Source organism: Peromyscus eremicus, chromosome 20 (genome assembly GCF_949786415.1).
Source record: "Peromyscus eremicus chromosome 20, PerEre_H2_v1, whole genome shotgun sequence".
Taxonomy (NCBI): domain Eukaryota; kingdom Metazoa; phylum Chordata; class Mammalia; order Rodentia; family Cricetidae; genus Peromyscus; species Peromyscus eremicus.
This window is the reverse complement of record NC_081436.1, coordinates 28,672,970-28,694,171: the sequence shown is the minus strand read 5'-3', so window position 1 is coordinate 28,694,171 and position 21,202 is coordinate 28,672,970. Positions and strand designations below refer to the sequence as shown.

The 21,202-nt window shown below is 54.1% G+C and overlaps 2 protein-coding genes across 2 annotated transcripts in view; one reads left to right on the top strand and one right to left on the bottom strand.

Annotated features, from left to right (window-relative positions):
* Positions 1 to 1,506, bottom strand: part of LOC131896390 (maestro heat-like repeat family member 5) — an 85,838-nt gene extending 84,332 nt beyond the window's left edge. Inside the window, exon 1 of the mRNA XM_059247010.1 lies at positions 1,331 to 1,506. Within this exon, the coding sequence (XP_059102993.1) occupies positions 1,331 to 1,410 (80 nt within the window). The 5' untranslated portion in view covers positions 1,411 to 1,506. The remainder of the gene's footprint in view (positions 1 to 1,330) is intronic.
* Positions 1,507 to 6,470: 4,964 nt separating this feature from the next.
* C20H8orf90 (chromosome 20 C8orf90 homolog) lies at positions 6,471 to 10,477 on the top strand. Its single transcript, XM_059247873.1, has 2 exons — positions 6,471 to 6,581; positions 9,736 to 10,477. The coding sequence occupies exons 1-2, from the start codon at positions 6,515 to 6,517 to the stop codon at positions 10,191 to 10,193; spliced, it is 525 nt and encodes a 174-aa protein (XP_059103856.1). The 5' UTR covers positions 6,471 to 6,514; the 3' UTR covers positions 10,194 to 10,477.
* The last annotated feature ends 10,725 nt before the right edge of the window (positions 10,478 to 21,202 follow it).

Below are 21,202 nucleotides of genomic sequence, written 5' to 3'. Positions count from 1 at the left end.
TCCCTATGGACCCAGCAGGGTACTCTTGGGAGAGACTGCCTCCCTGGTCCTGAGATCAAGCTGGGGGAGGAACTATTATAAGGTTGGACAGAGGAGAGGGGAGGCCCTGGCTGTGGAGCATGCTGCAGCCCTGCTATGGACTGACTTCTGGCCCTGCTCCAGGGCTCAGGTGGAAGGAAGCCTTACTGTACCATGCATCCTTGGAGGTTGGACCATCCGAATGATCGGGGTTAAGCTGGGTCCCAAGGATGGGGCCCAAGCATAGGGTTAGGGACTCCACAGGAGGTTCTTTCCCCCACCCCCACCCCCACTGTGAGCACGGAGCTGGAAGGTGGCTCTCAATGAGCCAGGAACCGGCTCTCACCAGAAGCCATCACACTGTGAATTTCTGCTCCGAAACTGTGGGAGACCGGTCTGGTGGGAGATGTCCAGTCCCTGGTGCAGAGGAAGGAGTCAACTCAAAAAGCAGCCCTGGAAGGCTAGGCCAAGGCTGTGGCCTGTGGGCAAGGCCACCCTGTAGGTGCCTCATCTGTGTGCACATGTACCTGTGTGTACATACGTGTGTGCGCAGATATGTGTGTGTATATACTTATGTGTACCTGTGTATAGCTGTGTGCATATGTGTATATATACATGTGCATACATGTGTATACCTGTGTGTGTATGTATGTGTATATGTGTATATATGTGTGTGTATATATATATGCTTGTGTACATGTATGTATATATATACATGAGCATACATGTTTGTGTGTATGTGTATATATATATGTATGCCTGTGTATGTGTGTGTATATATAGACATACATGAGCATACATATTTGTGTGTACATGTGTAAGAGTATTGTGCATATGTGTGTGTACATGTATGTGTTGCATGTAATGAGTGAACAGTAGTCTCTCCTTCCTCATAGTCAAGTCTGTAAGAACACAAGCTGCTGTGTTCCTCCCGCTCTGCCCTGAGGAAGCTGACCCAGAAGTAGGCAGCAGCCTGTCCCTGTCCGTCCAGCTGTCCATTCACTGGCTTACACTGTGCTGGGACCCTTGTCCATATTCATCGCTGGTCCTTATGAACAGTTGCTGCCCTCTCCTCCCGCGGTCAGGGTAGAGCTTGTGGTCCGGATCACACTGAGGGCAGCAGCGTCATGGGACCCACCCCAAGTCCCTCCTGGGCTGCTCTTGGAGGTGAGACCTCTAGACGCTGTGCTGGCACCGCCCGCCCAGGATGCACCCTCTGGGGTGGCGTGTGGCTCCCCTGGAAGGTGAAAAAGCCAGGTGCCTGAAGGCTGGGTGGCCCTGGCTCCCCCACGTCCTCCGGGGCTGAACTGACCTGGGGTTGTGGGACATGGCTGAGGAGGTCCCGTCAGTTGAGCTGCGGCTGTGTGACCTGTTAGACTGCTGCTCATCCATATTGAAACTCAGAGCAGGAGACCCACAGGTCCCAATGGCCAGCCCTATCCTCACCGACAGGCTAGCTCTGTCCCGGGCACTGTCCCTTCTCTGGTGCCCTGACCTCACCCTGAGGTCACAATGGCTCCAGTGTCTACAGCATCCTTCCAGAGACAGTGATGTGGAGCCAGCACCGTCTGAGGATGGCAGGTTGGGGATGTGTGCTTGGGTCAACATACACATTGAGGATGTGTGTCCCCAGTGAGGCCTCATGTCCGTCTCTTGGTCCTCAGACCTCAGACATTCTCTGTGACTTGTGGAGGAGTGGACCATCTGTTATATGAGTCCAGGACCCTGTGGCAATAGCAGGGCCTAGGCTGGGGCTGTGACTGCTCTTGAAGGCTCCAGCTGAGCACAAGAGGTACTGTACTCTCCCATCTGGGTTCTACTGCACAGACTCTGCTCCCCACCAACCACTGCCCCTCACGGCTCTTGGAGTGAGGCCAGCCTGACGTTCCAAGTAAAGGGCGGGGCAAACTGCCTCAGCCTACCTTTTACTGACCCTGAGGCTCAGTGACCCCGAGGCCCAACTTCTCCATGCTTCAGTCTCTCCACCTGTGAAATGGGAGCACATCTACCCAGCTCCTGGGATGCTTTGAGGCTCAGCGAGAGGACAGAGTACTTCAGCACAGTGCCTGGGCAGGCTAGGGGCATCTTGGTTCTGGTGCCAAACTGTAGCCACCACCTCAGTCCAACGACAGTCTGCCAGAGATGGCTGATGGTGCTGAGTGTGACAGTGCTCAGCGTTGGGGGTTCCTGGGACTCACCCTGACCCCCCTAAAGTATGAGATGCAAAGGGGGGTGGTGCTTGGTGCAGACTTTCTGATGGTCATGAGCCCCCAGGCCATGTGTTCTGTCTCAGCAGCAGAGTTGGGACCCAATGTTTGCTGGAGGTCCCGAAACCCCTTCACATGGTAAGGAGGCTCACACCTACCCATTCACAAGGGCAGCCACAGCACAGCTGCCTCTGTGGCTTCTACAAGCATGTGGTGGCTCTAAGGGCCCTGATAAAGATTTTGTGTGGGACCCTTGACCACGGGTGTGCGAGAGCTAGCCAAACAGACTTTGTGGGGGATTCCTGAATTTTTAGGAATTTTGTGTGTTGGTTGCTAAATAAAGCCGCAGAAGAACAGATTATCTCAAGCCCCCACACGATCCTGTCCTGGTCTTGTGGCCATGTCATTGTCCTCTGTGCTTCTAGGATCATTACTGCACACTCCACTCGTGTAGGTGGGAAACTATGTACTGGCGACTTTGCGTTAAGTCACAAGCATCCGTGGTGTGCACGAGAACCTGAATTCAGCCAGACTCCTGGTTGTGCCATGCTTGTGTTGGTCTGCCTGTGAGCACTACCAGCTTCTGCCAGACACAGGCTCGCTGTCTAGTGGGAGCTGTTTCTTCCTCTTGTTACCCAAAGGTCAGATGTGCCCACTGTCCTGGTCTGGTATGAAATTCAGAAAGGGCCATAGATTGGTTAAGGCCACACAGCTGTCAGTGGCAGAAGCCAGATGCAAATTCAGGACACTAAATACGTCCATTGTGGGGATGAGGCCCCACGGCCATCTGGTACCCTCTTTCCTGGTTATTAGCCTCCTCATCCTGCCTCAGTGTCTCACCTGCTGGGCTTCCCAGCTTCCACAAGTAGCCAGTAGGTGGCGCGCTGTGGTCACAGACAGGACTGTGGTCAGAGGGCTGTGGTAGGGGGAGTGTGAGGAGGGGATGAGAAGGCTGGGACTCCACGGAGTCTGCTGGCAGCCCTGGAGCCCCTGGAGTGAGCTGCTTCCCTATAGCACCCTCCTCCAACCCAACAGCAGTGGGGGCGTTATGGACTGGGAGTCCAGCATCTTACTGCCTCAGGGTGGACTTGGGCTGGTTTTGTCTTGGACCCCACTACCAAACCCTTCCATACTGGCTCCCCCAGCAGAGGGACCTGATCCACATAGGGCAGCCCCTGGCTGCTCCCAGGCCCCTCCTCTACCGTTCCTCATCCCTCAGTGTTCCAACAGTGCAGGTTTTTTCCTCTTGCAACATGGAGGGGGGCACTGGAATTTGCCCCCTTCCTAAGGAAACACAGTATACTTTATCTCTTCCTGGATGCCCCAGTCCTGGCATCTCTGAGTTCTAGGGCTGCAGCTCCTCGAAGTGTGTTGGGCATAGTGGGAGATGGAGGGGGTAGCTGTGTTGTTGATGTTGATGGAGGGCACAGGCACACACCTGTACCTCTCTTTTCAGCAATACAGTGTGACTCCTCACACCCTCTGGAGACATCAGCCTCAGGCTGGGAAGACATGTAGACGAAAACCTGGGGCGGGGGCGGGGTGCAGGTGGCTTGACATTGGTCTCCCTGGATGTGACACCAGAAGCCCAGGTGAAAAGAGTGGAGATGGATGGGGAGGTAGTGTCCAAGCAGAAAACCCAGGGAAGCACAGGAAACAGCAAAACAAAAAGGCACCGGGCGGCGGTGGCGCACGCCTTTAATCCCAGCACTCGGGAGGCAGAGCCAGGCGGAGCTCTGTGAGTTCGAGGCCAGCCTGATCTACAGAGTGAGCTCCAGGATAGGCACCAAAACTACACAGAGAAACCTTGTCTCGAAACCAACCAACCAACCAACCAACCAACCAACCAACCAAACCAAAAAGGCAGCTCTCCTCAGCCAGGGGAAGGTGCTGGCAACTGCCTCTCTGGTAGAGAGATACAGCCAAACAGAAAAAGAAAATACTCAACTCATCCGCAGACAGATCAACCCCCAACAAAAGGGCAGGGTGGGACAGGGTGACATTCTCCAGCAGGTACACAAACAGGTGCCTCCATCACCGGAAACCCAGGCAGGGCCTTCAGCGCCACCGTGAGCTGTCAGTTCTCACCTATCGGGACAGACTGTCAGAAAGCAAGACTGGAGGAGGGGAGTGCAGGGGAGCGGAATGCTCCTGCCCTGTGGGTGAAGTGTGATATGGCGCCGCCAGTAGAGAAAACAGTATGGAGGTTCCTCAGAAAATTAAAAATAGCATTGCCATATGATTTAGTAATCGCCCTTCTGGGCACACATCCAAAAGCATCAAGATTAGGATCTCAGGAGGTATCACTCCTTGTTTGCCGAGGCAGCCGCAAGGCCAGGGTGTGGGAGCGACCTGTGTCTGTCTGTGACTGGATGGATGGGGGGCACATGACTAGGCACCCAGAGGAATACCATCCAGCTTTTAACAAGGAGGAAAGCGACGCCTCAGACGTGTGGCTGCCCACCCCCTCGAGGACCCTCAGTGAGAAGAGCTGCCACCACAGACAACATGGCTGTTCTCACTCCTACAACATATCTGAAGTCGGTAGACTTCCCGCAGTGGGGAGCAGGCTGTGGATGCCAGGGCTGGAGAAGGATGGAGGCTGCTGGCCCGTGGCTTCGGAAGACGGACAGAGAGGCTCACTGGTGTGGAATTGAGGGTGTCAGCTTATGTGTGGGGATCACATGCATGGGACCCAGAACCGAAGCTCTGTTGAGGTAGAGTATCATGGGTGGCCAGGAAGTCGTGAGAGTTGAATTCCACCCCTGTCTCGAAAGTCTGCCTATCTTCTTGGTTAACCGTAGGTAGACTGTTTCTAGGCACATTTTTTTTTTTTTTTGGTTTTTTGAGACAGGGTTTCTCTGTGTAGCTTTGTGCCTTTCCTGGGACTCACTTGGTAGCCCAGGCTGGCCTCGAACTCACAGAGATCCTCCTGGCTCTGCCTCCCGAGTGCTGGGATTAAAGGCGTGCACCACCACCGCCCGGCTCTAGGCACATTTTACAGAGAGGAAAATAGAGGCTCGGGAAATGACAGGGTGAGTGAGGGTCTCACTCTGAGCCCAGCCTCTGTGGTGGCAAATCTGAGGGTGTGGGGAGGTGGGCTGTGGCTGTTTGGGGACCTGAACTTCAGCCACCCCACCATGACTGAGCAGAGGGAAGGGGATGGTCTGAGTGTGAGCTGCCTGTGGCAAGACACACTCCTTTATCAGGACTCCTTATGAAGCCACAGAAGTCAAGAGAGGGACCAGTTTGGATAGGTGACTTCCCATGAAGGCTCTGTGTGCTTGGGGGTACAGAGCAGACCAGGAGGGCTTCTTGGAAGGGGACAGAGAGTGGTACTGAAGGACAAGAGTGTGCTCGCCCTGCAGAGGTTGGCAAAGTCCTGCAGGAGATGTGAAGATGCACGTTTGTGTGTGTGTGTGTGTGTGTGTGTGTGTGTGTGTGTGTGTGTGTTGGGGGGATGATGGATAGGTGACTCTTCCATGAAGGTGGCCCCATTCTCCCACTGCCATGCTGCTGTACCAATCAGTGTGGCCAGGTACCAAACAGGCCCCGGCAGTGAGCTTGTTCACATGATGGCTGGAGATTGGGTCTTCTCTTCCCCAGGCCCCAGACCCAGCTATAAGCATGGGCCTTCACTTTTTCTGAAGTCGTCTTGGCTTCTGGGCCTCCTTACAGCCTGCAGGCACAGGTGGAGGGAAGTGGCACATCCCAGCCTCTTTCAGGAATTGTGGCTAGCCTGGACCATGAATGTTAGGGTGGTCCCACAGAGAGGCTAGACCACAGTGCGCAGTGTTTCTGATGCCAGGGAGCCCTGCTGCCCACAGCAGTTCCTGCTAGTTTCTTGCCTTTGCAGCTCCACATCCTTGATCCTTCTACTGGTGCTGTGTCCACTGGGGGTGGGGTGGGGTGGGGGGACGACACAGGTCCACAGAGGCTTTTTGAGACCAGACACTTAGTCTGGCTCAAATCTAGAGTTGCTGAAGATGGGAGCGGATGATTAGGCTTCTGGGCTCTGGGGACACTCCCAGGGTGCCCATGGTAGCTGAGTCTGACTGAAGAGAATCCAGTTCTCAGCAGCCTTGTGGGCTCAGGCTGGGATGTGAACACCAGATTGAGCTGAAACAAGACAGGATGTGCAGGCACTTTCTTACTCCCATGAACCCCGCCCTTGGGCCCCAGCCCCCTTCCAGATGGGGCCCCTTTAAATGCAAGGTTCTATCTTCCAGAAGGCTCCTCCCAGTCTCCTGGGGAGCCAAGTAAACAAAAGGGGGACCCCAGCTTCTGACATGGCTTCCCCTTGCTCTGGGGACCTCAGCCCCACTGGTCTGCCCCCACCCGCTATTACCACTCCAGGTGAGACATGCGGGAAGGATGAGTGGTGAGGTGTGTGTGTGTGTGTGGGGGGGGGGGGTTCTGAGAATGTGGGAACAGGGAACGGTGGTCCAGCTGTCTTCCAGAAAGTGGGGGTGGGGCTCACCCAGTCTCTTCCTCAGAGTTCCTTCCAGCTCCCCAGCCTGCCTTTGCCCTAAGAGCCCTCCTGGAGAAGACACAGGGCCTTCTTTGTTCCCGCCATACCTCCTTAAAACCCTCTAGGAGCCCAGGACCTCAGCCCTCCATCCCGGTGGGGACACCAACCACCCTCTCTGTTTGCTGACTCTTATCCTGTTATCCCGCCTCTGGATCCATCTGCTCCTAGCAGCCTGTTTCCTCCGTCTAGTCAAGGCCTGGTCAGCATGCAGACTACGGCTCCTCTATGTCCACCCATCTTGGGATTCTTCTCCATTCTGCTCTCTTGAGGAAGCTCCTGCTCCACTTGGAGGAACCCCACTCTCTGTATTTAAACCTCCTCCCTGCACTCCCAGCCTGGTCTCCCTCCCCCCCCACCCCCCCAGCCGTCTCTTTCTCCTGTCCTTCTTGGAAAACCCCCTCCCCAATGCTATCTCACCCTTGCCTGTGTCCATGGAGCTGGCAGAAGCAGGTCTTCACCCTCTTACTAGCTGCCCGCAGGGTGCCTCCAGCAGGCCAGGCCCCTGGCTACTTCCTGGGTTGCCTGGCCTCTGTCCTAAGCAACGGCCAGGTGTCTTTTTTCCCTGTGGCCCTCCTCAGTACAGCTGCTGACTGTGAACCTCTTTCCTCATGACACGGAAGCCAGCGCAGGAGGACTCAGGCACTGATACCTGGCTCTGCTCACCTTGTCCACTCCCAGCCAAGGCCAGCTGCCCGCCCTTCTCTCTTGCTCAACCCCACCCCATGCTGCCCTGGCACCTCAGGCTTTCCTCAGAGGTGGGTGGCCAAGCCTCCCCCCACCTCTGGTTTTCCTCAGCTGTTACCGCAGAGGTGGGTGTCTCTGTGTTCTCTCTCCCAACCTCACTTCCCTGGTAGTGACGGCCCCATGTCTCTGCTCCTCATTTATAACAAAACTCGGCTGGAAGGTTACGGATCCTTGTTGCCTCCAAATCTTTCTCTCCTGTTTGCTCTTGAACCCACTCTAATCAAGCTTAATTTCTGTACTTCCCTGAAGCAACTCAGGTCAAGGTCACCCATGACCTCCGTGCTGCTAAATCTGAGGCCAGCTCTCAGGCCTCATTTGATTGTGACCCACGGGCAGCACGTGACTCAGCCCCTCTCTGGCTTCCAGAATCTCCCACACTGTTCTTACATCACTGTCTCCTTCTTGGTCCCCTCACTGGCTTCTCCTCTCCCTGACCTGTCAAGGACAGATAGCCCCAGGCTTGGTTCTGGATCACCTCTCCCCTCCCCTCCCCTCCCCCCCTTCCGTCTCCTCCCCTTTTCCCTCTCCTTTCCTCCCCTCCTCTCCCCTCTTTTCTCTCTCCCTCCCTTGGTGATTTTATCTTTTGGCTCTAAATGCTACATCCCCAAGTCTGTCTCCAGACAGAGACTATGCTCCGCACTGGCCCATCTGAAAGTCTCAACCTGTCCCCAATCAAAGTCTCCATTCCCTGGCCTCAGTAGCTTCTCTTTTGCTGGCCTTGGAGTTTCCCTTTTCCACAGAGCTCCCATTCCCACATCTCCACACAAACTAGCTTCAAGACACCGTCAGAAGCAGGGCTTTTCTCACTGCTGTCCTGGCTCCAGATGCCTTCACCTAGACCAGAGGCTGCTGCCTTACTGCTCTGCTACTGCCCTCCCTACCCCCACCTCTAGAGGCTACAACACCCGTCTGATAAAAATCATCCTATCCGTGCCCAGGACTGTGATGGGGTCACTGTCTCCTCTCCCAGGGTCCACCTGCGGCCTCTCTCTTCTCCAAAGCATTTCTCCACCAACACCTCAGAGGAATTCCCACGGCCCCTTCTGTGGCTGCAGCCCACCCTGGTACTGAGCAGTAAGACAGGGACTTCAGAAGATGGCCAGGGAGACAGGACAGGCTGCAGGGACCTCATTAGCCCTCTGAGCTGTAGACCGAGGGTGCAGCCATCTGCAGGCTAGGAAGGTCATGTCCACTTTCTCTCTCCTCCTGGCATAACACCCCTCGTGCTGCCCAAGGTTCCAACTCAAGAAGGCATTTGCTGATCTGACGGTGGAAGAACAGGTTTAGTTGTCTGGCTTATGGCTGCAGATAGTGTCTAGTCCAGAGCCTGACTGCACACAGCAGGTGCTCAGTAAGTGTACTATGTAAGAATTATAACCAAGAGGTTCCTGGGCAACTTGGGTATGGCACTTAGGGGGTTTACTGTAGTCCTCCTGAATGACTTTCCTGTTCTTAGACCTTTGCGTGTAGCAAAGATGAAATGTTGACCCCCATTGCATTGTGGGAACCCACTTACCTGAAAGCCCGAGTCGTCCAACTCCTAGGACTGGTCCCCATCTTGGGGCCCCAGCATCTGTTGCCATGCCAGGCTCCTGCACTGCACTGCATCTCTCCGACTGAGTTCTCCACTATCTTTATTTACCCTTACTTCCTCCTCATGGGAACCAAGCTGAAGACCCCAGGCCAGGCCCATCCATAGTCTACTGAATCCACAGCAGCCAGGGTGGTTTCTACTGAGTGATTCAGTCACCTTCTGCTCCAACTGCTGCCTGCCCACCACCTGCTGGGTGAATCCTACCATCTTGAGCTTTCTGGTCAAATTAGCCCCCTTCCCATCTCGAACTTTCTGCCCCCCTTCCCATCTCGAACTTTCTGCCCAGGGCTCTGACTTTTTTCATACTCTCAGGACCTTGCTGGCCTCCACAGCCTGTTGATGCTGTCCCTCAGCAAAGCGGACAACTTCCCCTTTGGAGGGAGAGGTGACCAAGGAGGTAGGAAAAGGGTCAGGGATAGAGGCAGGCCACCTTGGTCCCATCTAGGCTTCAGAGCCTCGGCTCAGCCTCGCAGGCGCTGTCCTCGGTGTTGAGGGGACCCCAGCTCTCACTCCCGAGTGGCCCTCACCTGGTTCTTCTGTCCGGGTGGCCTCTCCTTCCGTGTCCCGGCGCTTGGCGCCCCTAGCCTCCCCGCGCGGAGACGAGCGTGGGGCCCCCTCGCTGACTGTCGCGCCCGCTGCAGGTCCCGCTGCGCCCCCCGCACCGCGCTTCCCCGACATCTACGGCGGCGACGCGCAGCTCTGGGAGGCGCATTTCCGCGGCATCGGGCGCGCCTACCGCGCGCTGGGCAAGGAGGACGACTTCGCCATCCGCGTGCTCACGGAGGACTTCACCCTGCCCTTCCCGTTCGCCTGGCCGCCGGGGCCCGATCCGGCCACCGGGCCGCTCTTCTACGACCCGCGGGACCGCGCGGGCTTCGACTTTCTGCTGCGCGGCCCCGGTGCGCCGCCCCCCGCGCTGCTGCGACCCCTGCACGCCACGGCGCAGGCGGCCGAGCGCAAGCGACGTCTGGAGCGCCTGGCGCTGAGCTACGCCGGTGCGGGCCGCCCCCCTGGCTTGGTGCTGCTGGCGCCTGCTGGCGCCTTCCCACCCGAGGCTGGCTGTCCTGCTTGGCGCGCCCTCGGCCGCGACAGCGAATAAAGCCTCTGCCTCTGGTGTCGCCTTGCCCTGCACCTTGCACCAAGGAAGCCGGGGAAGGGGCGTGCGGGACAAGATGCCTGCACGAACTCAACCATCTAGTGAGTCTGCGAGCCAGATGGAAAAGGTGACCCAGGCAGGCTGCGAAAGGGAGAAGAGCCGGGGAAGGTGGAAGATCAGGCCCTCCACCCCTGTGTTGGCACTCCCATGCAGCACCAGGATGGGTAGTTATGACCTCACCTGGCAGATAGGAAGGCGAGGCCAGCCTGGCCTCCAAGGAGTAGCTGGATGCTGGCTGTCCTTTGCCTCACTCCAAGAGCCACAGCGTCGCTGGTTTCCATGACAGCTGCTAGAGATGCTCAGGACGTGGAGAGTATGTGAGAGGCAGTGTCAAGAAGGAGTTCTGACAGCCTCCAATCTGCCTTCCTCTCTATCCCCTCTATCTCCTTTGAAAATCTGAGAGGATTTCCTGGAATGGGGCACATATGACCAGGGCTGTCAACTTGTCCCTTTCTAGGTTATAAACTCCAGGCAGGAGTCTGTGTGAATAATAAGTGGGCTGCAGGGAAGGACTGCCTAGCCCTGGTGGCTTCTCTAAGTCGTGGGGCATCAAGCAGTAATGGCTGAGTGGCCTTGAGTGAGATGACCAGGCTCGCTCTTGCTTGGGAGGCTTTGGGTTCCCGGTGTAAGGGGGGCTGGTGGACTGGAGGCCCGTTCCCACACAAGAGCATCTGGACTCAGATTTTGCTTGTGCTTTTGTTTGTTTCTTCTAATCCAGGAGTTATTTATAATTTCCCAGCGCTGGGGAGAAAAAATTTTTCCCAAGTGCTGGCAGAAGAGTTAACTTAGACGAGGGAATGTTCACTTTAGGGGAGGAGGAGGGATGGGGAGGAGGCACAGTTCCAGAGACAGCCTGGGGCTGTGGAGGAGGGCATCTCTTCCTCTCCTCTACTGCACTGGCCTGGACTACAGCCTCTGCTCTAGGCTCCGTCTGACCTCGGGCATCTCTTCAACTCCACAGAGCTGTCCAATGGAGTCATTGTATGTAACACTCCCTGGCATTTGATTGCTAATGGGGCAGCATCCATCTTGACTCGGTGCTAGTGTGTTTATCTGTTCGTATGGCAGATTAGCTGTTCAGGCTCCTTAAAACCAGCATCTAGATTTGGAGGTCTTCCTCCGAACACAGGCAGGGCATCAAGGAAGCCAACTGGTAGGGAAGGGGGCCAGATGTAAAGCACATTACACTGTGGGCAACTGGAGGCGTTGCCCTCTGGCTTTTGAGAAAATGTGCCTCAGAGTCATGCTCCCAGGGACAGGAAGCCAAACACTTAATCACTGCCTTCCTCTCATACTGAGGAGTCCTCTAGGCCGTTAAGTCCCCCAGGTCATCTTGCCCTGTGGGGGATGGAGCGCTGGCCTCCTCTCTCACAGCACCGATGGAGTCATTTTATGACTATGGTTTAATAACGAACATTGGGGGCTTGTGCTTTTCATGTTTTTGACCTCGCTTTTCTGGAAATTTATTTTCAAAATAGTTTTCAAAGGCAGGTGGTTAAGAGCTCAGAGATGGAGCCTTGGTCCAATCCGAGAATATAGGGCACCAAGACTCCCCAAATGAGTTATCAAACAGGAAATTAAACATCACAAGGAGGTGCAGGAGTGTGACGTGAGAAATAATGGTACGAACTATTTCAAGCAGGATGCGAAAGCCTCTTGGAGGGGGTGGCGGCACTTCAGCTAAGAATGAAAGGGTGAAGAGGAGCTTGCCCTGTGGGTAGGGAAGGGTACTGAAGGCAGAGGGGACAGTAGGCAAAGGCTGGGCAATCCCAGGGAACGGCAGCAAGGGTCAAAGCCCCCCTCCCCCCACCGCAGGAGTTCTGCCAGGCTGGCTTCAACCGCAGAAGGGATAGGGTGATCAGGTAATTGGAATGGCCAGTAACACCATCTTCAGGGAAGGTTTGCTCCCTGGGCTTCGGGTGGTCACAGAAGCCCCGTCTCCCAGCTTGCTGGTTGTGCCCTGATTGCCTCTCCACCGGGCTAGCTCAACTGACATACCATTTACCTTCACCATCACCTACAGGCCACTGGCTTCCATGAGCTGCTTCAGAAAGAACAGCCACATGTTCAGATGCTGCAGGGACTCAAATGTGACTGCTGGTGAATGTGTCCCCATGTCTCAGGCAGTGCCACACACCAGTTGACACTAGTCTGTGCCACCCGAGTCAGGCCCTATGGCAGGAAGGCTGGGAAATATTGGGTATGCCGCAGAGCCACGCTCCCGGGGACAGGAAGCCAAGCACTTAATCACTGTCTCTCTAGAGGCCAGTCCACAGTGGGAAAGGTTGGGAAGGGTGATGGGAGCTGAGCCACAGGCAAGAAGTTCAAGGGTGGGACTCTGTGGCCAGCTCCTGCTAAAACTCCCACCTTCCCCTGTACCCCCAGGGAGCATTCTGTCCCCAAAAGCTGTGGAGTGGGGCCTCTGAAGTTTGTGTAAAGCCTGGGCAAACACCTGTGTGTGCCGAGAGGCGTTGGGGGCTGTGAAGGTAGCTTCAGCCTCTAGGAGCTCTCAGATGGGGGTGTGGAGGTAGAAAGTCCTGGGCAGTCTTTCCTGGCCTGAGCTACCCCTGTTCTCCTCATTACGCGAGGGAACACTCCAGTGCTGTCTTTGCTACGGCCACTGGCATGACTTTCCTTGGGCTTCGTCTTCCGGGACTCTTGGCCCCTCCTCTCCAGCACCGATGCCAGCTCCAGCTGTCCTCCTTCCAAGTCTCATGATGTCTGGATCGTAAATATAGGAGGCATGTCCTAGTTCCATTTCCCGCTGCTGCTGCTGCCATACAATTCAGACAAAAAGTAACTTAGGGGAGAAAGGGTTTGTTCAGTGAACAAGTCTAGGTTGCCGTCCGTCCTTGTGGGGGGTCAAGAGCACGAAGACTGCTTGCTTGCTTCTGCTCAGCCCAGTCCTCCACTCTTACATGGAGTGTAAGACTCCGCCTAGGGAATAGAGCTGCCTACAGTGGGCTGGATCTTCCCACATCCATGAACTTAATTCAGACAACCCTCCTACACGCCAGACAAGCCACGGGCCAATCCAGTGTAGGCAGCCTGTCACTGAGACCCTCCTTCGTCTCAGGTGATTCTAGGTTGTGTCAAGCTGGCAAAGCTAACCATCACAAGGCCTCAAACAAGGTCAGGTATAGTGGCACACGCCTTAAGTTCTAAGGCTTAAAAGACAGAGGTTCTGGCTGAATTCTGTGAGTACAAGATTAGCCTGGTTTACATAGTGAGTTCCAGGCCAGCTAGGGCTGCACAGTGATACCCTGTCACAAACAAACAAACAAACACTTCAAAAACCAAACGAGCTTTCCATTATCTTAAGGAAAAGTGTCTCTTCTAGGGTCATAGAGTTTGGCCTTGAATGGTAACACTTTACCCCCAGATTTCAAGGAGCTAGGGTGCTGGGCTAAGACCCACATGCTCCCTGTATGTTCCCATATGTTAAGGTCTAGCCAGTCCTCTGCTCCAAGTGCAGCAGTGTCTCCCAGGGCCCCTCCTCCTCTTGGGAGCCTGGCTGTTTATCTGGATCATCCTCGGGATGCACCCACTTGATGGGGCCTCCACTTCTGGATGAAGCACCCCCCCCCCCCCCCCCCGCTGTGGCAGGATCTCTGTCCTGGTGCACACATGGCGGAACTGCACACAGCAGGTGCCCAGTTAGTACCCAGAGCAGTCATAGGATCTGGGATATCACCTTTCAGAGCCAAGGCAGGGCATCCCGGGGGCCCTTTCCCTTCTGAGGATGGCAGAGAAGGGGGTGAGGGAGGAGTCCAGGGTACATATGCAGAATCAAAGGGCCGGGCCCTTTCCACCTTACAGCTACTCCAGGTGACTCCAGGCCTCACTATATTAAAAGGAGACTGGTCCATGCCTTGATTCCCAGGCTGCTAGGAATGAAGGTGGGACCCACCTCCCCAGGTTTCCTCAGGAGCAGATCCTGAGGAGCAGTGAGGATGTTTAATTAATTGCAATTACAATCTTCAAAGGAAGCCCTGGGTTGGAAGTTGTTCCTAATTACTGTGTTATGATGTCGGCCGGCTCCCTGAATTGATTGTGTTAGACTTTCCAATGGAGGCGTAATTGAGTCGCTGTGAGGACCTACTTTACGTCCCTCCCCCATAGATAAAGCCTGTGTTCAGCAAAGGCAGGGAGGCAGGTTGGCAAGGAGAGCAGGGTAGGGGACAAACACTAATGCCTGCTTAAAGACCTCAAGGCCAAGGTCGGGACTGATGGTGTGCAGATCTATTGTGAATGGTCAGGTGGGCTCCATGTGGTCACCTCTGCAGGTCACTGAATGGCCAATTGAAATCTACTGGCATTTCTGGGTGTGGTTGCTCCCCCTGGGCTATGAGCAGGTGGGGTTAGTAGTCAACCACTGACAACCACTGAAATGCAGGCACCATGACCTTGCTGCTTGTGGGCCAAATAATCATGGTCTGAGTGAGCACATGGAAACCCCACTCTTGTCTGTCTTGGTGACTGATGCTGCCTGTGCCCAGGTTTCTCATAGTTTGAGTACTGGGGCTCAATGGAGTTAGGGCCCTGTAGTAAGAACAGGAAATAAACCTCTGAGATGTGAGGTTGTTTCCAGGCAGCATGGTGTATGGAGCAAGGACACTCTGGCTATAGGGCTCATTAAAGCAGCATGTGTCCTTCTGGGCCAGGACTCTGTGTGACAATCAGGCTGCGACATGCAGCAGATTTTGCCCCACCAGAAACCTAGGCTCATTTGGGAATTTTTTTAAAATGACTTCCTTTCTCTGTGCCTCAGTTTCCTAGCCTGTAAATCTGGGCATGGGAGGGTGTGAGCAGGCAGGATGTAGCCACATGGAACAGAATCTCAGGATATCCGTCTAAGCCCACAGTTCCAACCCTTGCTCCCCAGGAAGAAGCCAGGCTCCCCCTAGAGGAGGCTCTATCTCACTGCAACCAGCCACAGGCCCTAGTGGATGGGGATATGAGCAGAGGGCGGGATGGGAGAGGAAACTCAGGAAGGAATGGCAAAGTACCGGGAGTCTGGCCAGCAGGATCTAGAGATGGAGGACAGAAGCAAGATGTGTACTCCCTAGGGGTTTGATAATGGGGATGCAACATAGCAATGGCGTGAACTGATGGTTAGGATGTGTGTCCCTAAGGCTGAGTGTGTCCCACCCCTAAGGGAGTACTTGGGAACTGAAGACATCCAACTCTGTGTACAGATCGTGCACACACACACACACACACACACACACACACACACACACACACACACGGTCTGTAGTGGACAAAGGACCATCTAGAGGGCTCCCTAAGTAGGGCGATGAAGGTGAATGCAAGGTTGGGAATCTACAGATCTGGAAACCGGAAGGATGCCTTGCTGTTGAGGGCAAGACCAGATGTGTGGGATAGATGGGAAACTGAAGGGCATTTGTGAGTCATGCTAGTGAGCTGGTGGGGCAGAGCCTGGTCTGGATTGTCACTTCAGGTGGAGGAGGGATCTGAGGCTAGCAGGGGTTACCTGAAGGCAAGGGCAGTTGGCTCAGGGGTGATGTCCTGATACCCAAAGGTGGCTCTGTGGAGGTCATTGCCACACTTGGGATGGTGGGGGGAAGTCTAAGGCTGGAGGAACAGCTGAGTCTTAGCTTTGGAGGCCTTCTAGGGTATGCTGGGGATCTGAGCCCCATGAGGGAGGATGGCACAGGTGGCTGAGTGCTGAAAGGCCCCAGGATGATTGTCCTCAAATCCCTGCTCTTGGCAGGCAGGCCCTGGGCGTCTCATCAGGAAAACAGACTGGCAAACACTAGTCTCTGTGTGGGTCTTCTCTTCAGGGCTGTTCCTGGCAGTTTGCTGAGGCTCAATTCAAGCCCAAATAGTTGGGCTGTTGCTGGGGTGTTGAGGGCTCCCTGTCCCCCTAACTACAGAGCACTAATGAGCCCTAAAATTCAATTAAGAGAAGGAGCTGACAACCCTGTGTCCCTTGTCTCTGAGCTTTGGTAGAGGAGCAAGAACCTCAGGAGGGTGGGGCAATGAGGTGCCTTCTCACAGCTAGTGGGGCCGGGTATGTGTGTACGGGTTATCAGGCATTTGGAGTTCAGGTGTGTGCAGCTGTGGGCCCCAGGAGATGGGGAATGAATGGATTGACCCAGAGTAATAGTAGTGATTCGATGCCAAATGACTCCCCAGCCCTAGGCCTCATGGGGGCTCCCATTGTTCCAGTTGTGGAAACTGAGGCATACAGCAGAGTCAAGAAGAGTGTCTGACTCCAACTTTGGGGTCCCAAATCCCCGGGCAAATGAGTCTTTGAGTCCTGTTCTTCCTGGGAAGTGAAATGACCATTGTGTAGTCAGAAAGACCCTGCCTCACATATCCCAAGGACGGATAGACTTTCCAGGAATTCAGACCTTGGATCTGTCTGCATGTTCAGTGTGTATGTGTCTATGACTGGAGGAGCCACATGGTGAACTAAAAATACACTTGGTGGCCTCTGATCCCAGCCTGCCATTCTCCCCCCATGCCCTTCACTCAGTCCCAGTCCCAGTCCCAGAGCACTGAAGAGAATCTGGGTGTCTCCACACCCCCCTGCTGGGGCTCAGTACCTGTGCCAAGGCCATGGCTATGCCAGCCTTGCCCACCCCTCCTGGAGAGAGCTTCCTCCAGGCTGCAGCGGACTTCTACATTAATCACTGCTAATTGCTAGTGGGAGTCGTTCTTGTCAAGAGCCATTATTCCTGGGAATAAAGAGAAATGAAAGACGTCTCCTTTCAGGAAGGCAGCTTGGCCTGAGGAGGAACAATGCCAGGCCCGAAGGAGGTCCCCTGGCCCAGCCCACTTCCAGGGCTCAGGCTCCTGGCTTTGGCTGAATGCGCAGAGAAACGGAACATCCATCTTGTTCTCACATTTTCTAAAGTTGTTGTGAGTTTTCCTTGAAACCTCAAGGGCTTTTTTTTTTCTTTTCTTTTTTTGGCAACAACAGCTGGGAATAAGTTGACACTTTCCACTTATTGCTGGGGACTGGTGCGGGAAAAGGGGGCCTACGCTTGCCAGCCCATGGTCCCAGGTCCCCCTCCTCTAGCTAAGTCCTACTCCATCTTTGGGGTGGCTAGAGCTGGTGGCCAGGGCCCTAGGCTTTCTAAGTGATCAGTAGGGACAGTAGCGTGGTGCTCAGGGGCGTAGGGCTGAGTTTACATGTGTGTATTATTCCGTGGGATTTGAGGTCAGCTCCCCTCGAAGGACCCAGAAAACAGATGAGGGAGAGGGTTTCTGCACGTTGTCCTTTTGAAAACATTTCTATATTTTCGTTTCATTGGAGCATGTTTTAAGTCAGTTTTTTGTTTTTCGAGACAGGGTTTCTCTGTGTAGTTTTAGTGCCTGTCCTGGATCTCGCTCTGTAGACCAGGCTGGCCTTGAACTCACAGAGATCCGCCTGGCTCTGCCTCCCGAGTGCTGGGATTAAAGGCGTGCGCCTGCCACCACTGCCCGGCTTTTAAATCAGTTTTTTAACTGAAATTTTGGCCGTTATTTTCTAACGAGTGTCATACCTGATGCCACTCACTGCTGATTGAAGCCATATACACGGGGAACACAGGATATGAATGTAACACAGACATGGAACCCAAGCATTCTACACTCGTGTGTATGCATAATGCCGTTCTATATGTGTCTGTGTTTGCTTATGCCATTTGTGTGGACACGTGGGCCTGTGTATGCATGCATGCGTATGCACACGTTTTTGCTGGCATGCATGTACACTGCTATGTCTGTTTGCTTGTGCCATGAACATGTATGCAAATATCTTGGCTGATATGCATATAATGTGCCATATCATCAACCTGCGTGTATGCGTGTGTGTACCTGTGTGTAAACACATGCTTTCGCTTGTATACACATGAGTGCCCAAGAGTCAGTGTGATTGATACATGCATGTGAGCTTATGTCTCTGGGCTCCCATGCATGTTATTTTCCTTGTGGGTGACAGGAAGGCCTTTGTGACCCTGGATTCCCCATACAGTCTCACACTCTGTCACTGTAGCCCTGTGAACTTCATGTTGAGGAGAGACTGAGGCAGTCGGTAGAGGACTGGCCTGGTCTCCATATAGAGACCTGGTCCAGAAGGATGTGACCTGGCATCCCTGGATTGTAGTCCTGACCTGCATTTCACAGGGAGGCACAGAGTTGGCAGGCTGCCGAACAGGCTCGCCCTAGCCTCATGAGCCCTTGGGTCCTGTCACGTCTCTTTTCTCTTCTCTTCGATCCCTCTCCACAGAGACCTTACCCACTCCTCCCACTGCTGAGGTCCAGTACCAGAAGGTCAGCAGCTGTGGCCAGAGACCCAGCACCCCCCGACACCCCACCAGGTTATGGCCTCATTTCCGGGGACAGCTCCCGAGTCCCTTCGACCTTGTGTTCATTTGACCCTGTGTTCACTGGAGAGTTTGTAAAATACTTCCACATGTGCCTGCTTGGCCTTCTGACCGAGGTATGGGCTCCCAACCCACACCTCCAAGCCTCGGTGACGGTGGTGGACATTCTGAGGGAAAAGTGCCATCTTTATTTCTGGCTGCATAGACAGGTGAGGCTCGCATTTCTTTGCTTCCTCGTATACTCCTGGAGAGAACCTGGAGGAAAGTCAGAAGGACCCAGGCTCAGATCTGCACGTTCTCTTCCAGCTGTTGACTGGGGCAAACCTCTCCCTGCCAAGCCTTGTATCTTGACCTGTAAAGCTGGGTGCTGTGGGGATGAGGTTGAAGATGAGAACTCAGAGCCCTGGTTAGGGTCAGGAGCAGAGGAAGTCAGGAACCTCCGTGTCTCCAGGCACGCCGGGCCACCTCCACCAGCTTCGGCGTCTCAGTGAAGGACCAGATGGTGTTTTGAGCATTTTAATAAGGAGCTATTTGCAGTGTTGGTGCCGTTAAAAAAAAAAAAAAAAAAAAAAAAAAAGCCTGCTTAATGAGCGAACGCACGTTGGTAGCGAGTTAAAGGCGCTCGGATGTTTTAAATATTATGTACGTTGTGCTCGCGTTAACGAACCTGATTTTTAATTACACCTTCTCCTGCTGCCTGGCTGGGCCGGGAGTGGGGAAAGGAGAGAGACAAACAGACAGCAGTGTGGTTGGTCATCAGACACGATCGTAAATTCGTCTGGGTCTCCTCAGACATTGCCTTTATGCACACAGGCCCTGGAGTTGAGTGCTGGGCTTGGGGTGAGGGGGCTCCCTCTTGTTAAGACTTGTTTCCTAGCCACTGGCTGAGCCCTGATCCTGGGCTGCATGTTACACTTGATCTTGGCCATGCACCGAGCCCTAATTCCCACTTACAGGCCAAGGCTTGATCCCAGTGACCTATTGAGCACTGACCCCGGTCTTAGGCTGAGCCATGATGTCAGCCATAGGCTGAGAGCTGATCTTGGCCACCATCTGAACCTTAGTACAGTTGCTGGTCATGGTCTGTGCTCTGACCTCAGTGGAACAGAACTTTGGTCACATCAGATTATGTACCAAGGCCTCAGTGTCTTTTGCTAGTGTCTCCTCTCATGCAGGTGAACGTGGTGGGTGGGACATTCAAGGAAGACCTGTGGGCTCTGGAATGATGATGTGGGCCTTAGGGAAGGTGGCTGGGGTGGGCTGGGATCCCTAGTAGGTGTCCTTCAAGCTACTGTGTGAGATGTACTGATGCCCCTCCTCTGTTCAATTCACAGCCTCTCACCTTTCATTCAGTGAAGGTCCCTTCTGGCCCCAGAAGGAGGTGCCATAGGAATATCGGGAAGGAGAGGGAGTGACCATTGACATCCAGTTCTTCCAGGAGTCCTGGGTACCCCTACTTCTTAGTTATAGCCCCATCCCCTCTTTTACCTTTTGAAACAGGCTCTCACTAAATGCTCAGGCTGGCCTTGAACTTGTGAGCCTCTTGTCCCAGCCTCCTAAATAGCCAGAATTAGAAGTCTGCACAACCAAGCCAAACATGACATGCCGGTTTCTGACCTCTCCAGCCTCCTGCAGGCAGGGTCTGCTCTCCTCCTCTTAGAGGTCATGAAATACTGGTTCTGGGAGATAGAGTGACTTGCTCAGGATTATAGTTGGGCCAGCAGGCTATCTTCTTCCAGTCTCCCAAGACAGACAGCAGGAAGGATACCCAGGTGCTCAGTGAACCCCTGGAGGGTGTACAAGTGTTGGGGAAGCACTGTGAAGAGTGTTTGTGGAAGATTGGAGCCCCGCCCCAAGCCCACCATCCCTGCTTTTGGAAAGTTGCTGGCTCCCTGCGGTGCTAGGGCAGGGAAGAGAGAAAAGAGACCCATGGCAGCTCCATTGAAAAAAAAAAAAAGGAAGGTTTCTCAGGCTTCGGTCAAAAGGCTCCCAGGGAGGGTCCCTGACTGGTCCACATTGGGCGGTGTGCTCACAGCCTGGACCAATCAGCTGCTATTGGTCTAACAGGCTGCTGTGATTGGCAGCCCTATGGGTTGCTGCCTTACCTAGTGGGTTACCTGCCAGGGAGAACCATGGGAATAACTTCACCCGGGCCACTCGGAGGAAGGCATCACTGCAGGGACTGTGTCTGGCTGGGTGCTGGTAGAACCTCTCCACTGTTGGGATCTACCCTTTTTATTTTGTGGTAATAATGAAAATACCAAATTAATGAAAACATTATGCAAATTAAATATTTTAGTGCCATATTTATGAGTTTTTGCCCAAAGAAAAGCTGCTTTAATTGGTGCAATTGACTCTTTAACAAATCTCCTTTTTCACATTTTTTAAAAAAAATGACACCTTTCTGAGTAGAGACTCAGCTAGAATCCCAAGGATTTTCCTGAGCTTGTTCCCTTGAGGCAACTGAGCCAGCAGGGCAAGGCAGACCATGTCCCCTGTGGTGCTAGCATGTCAGCAAACCTTCTGACTTCACAGCCCAAGGATGCCGTTGCTCAATGGTGATGTTGCTGTGGTTCTTCTTTACTCGTGCACCTTCAGTGGCTCCCAAGGGTC

What these genes read in the sequence shown, in the direction of transcription:
- C20H8orf90 (XM_059247873.1), top strand. Translation starts at nt 6,515, where the DNA reads ATGGCTTCCCCTTGCTCTGGGGACCTCAGCCCCACTGGTCTGCCCCCA. An exon ending in ACCCGCTATTACCACTCCAG is followed by an intron (nt 6,582 to 9,735) that starts GTGAGACATGCG and finishes CGCCCGCTGCAG; the next exon opens with GTCCCGCTGCGCCCCCCGCA.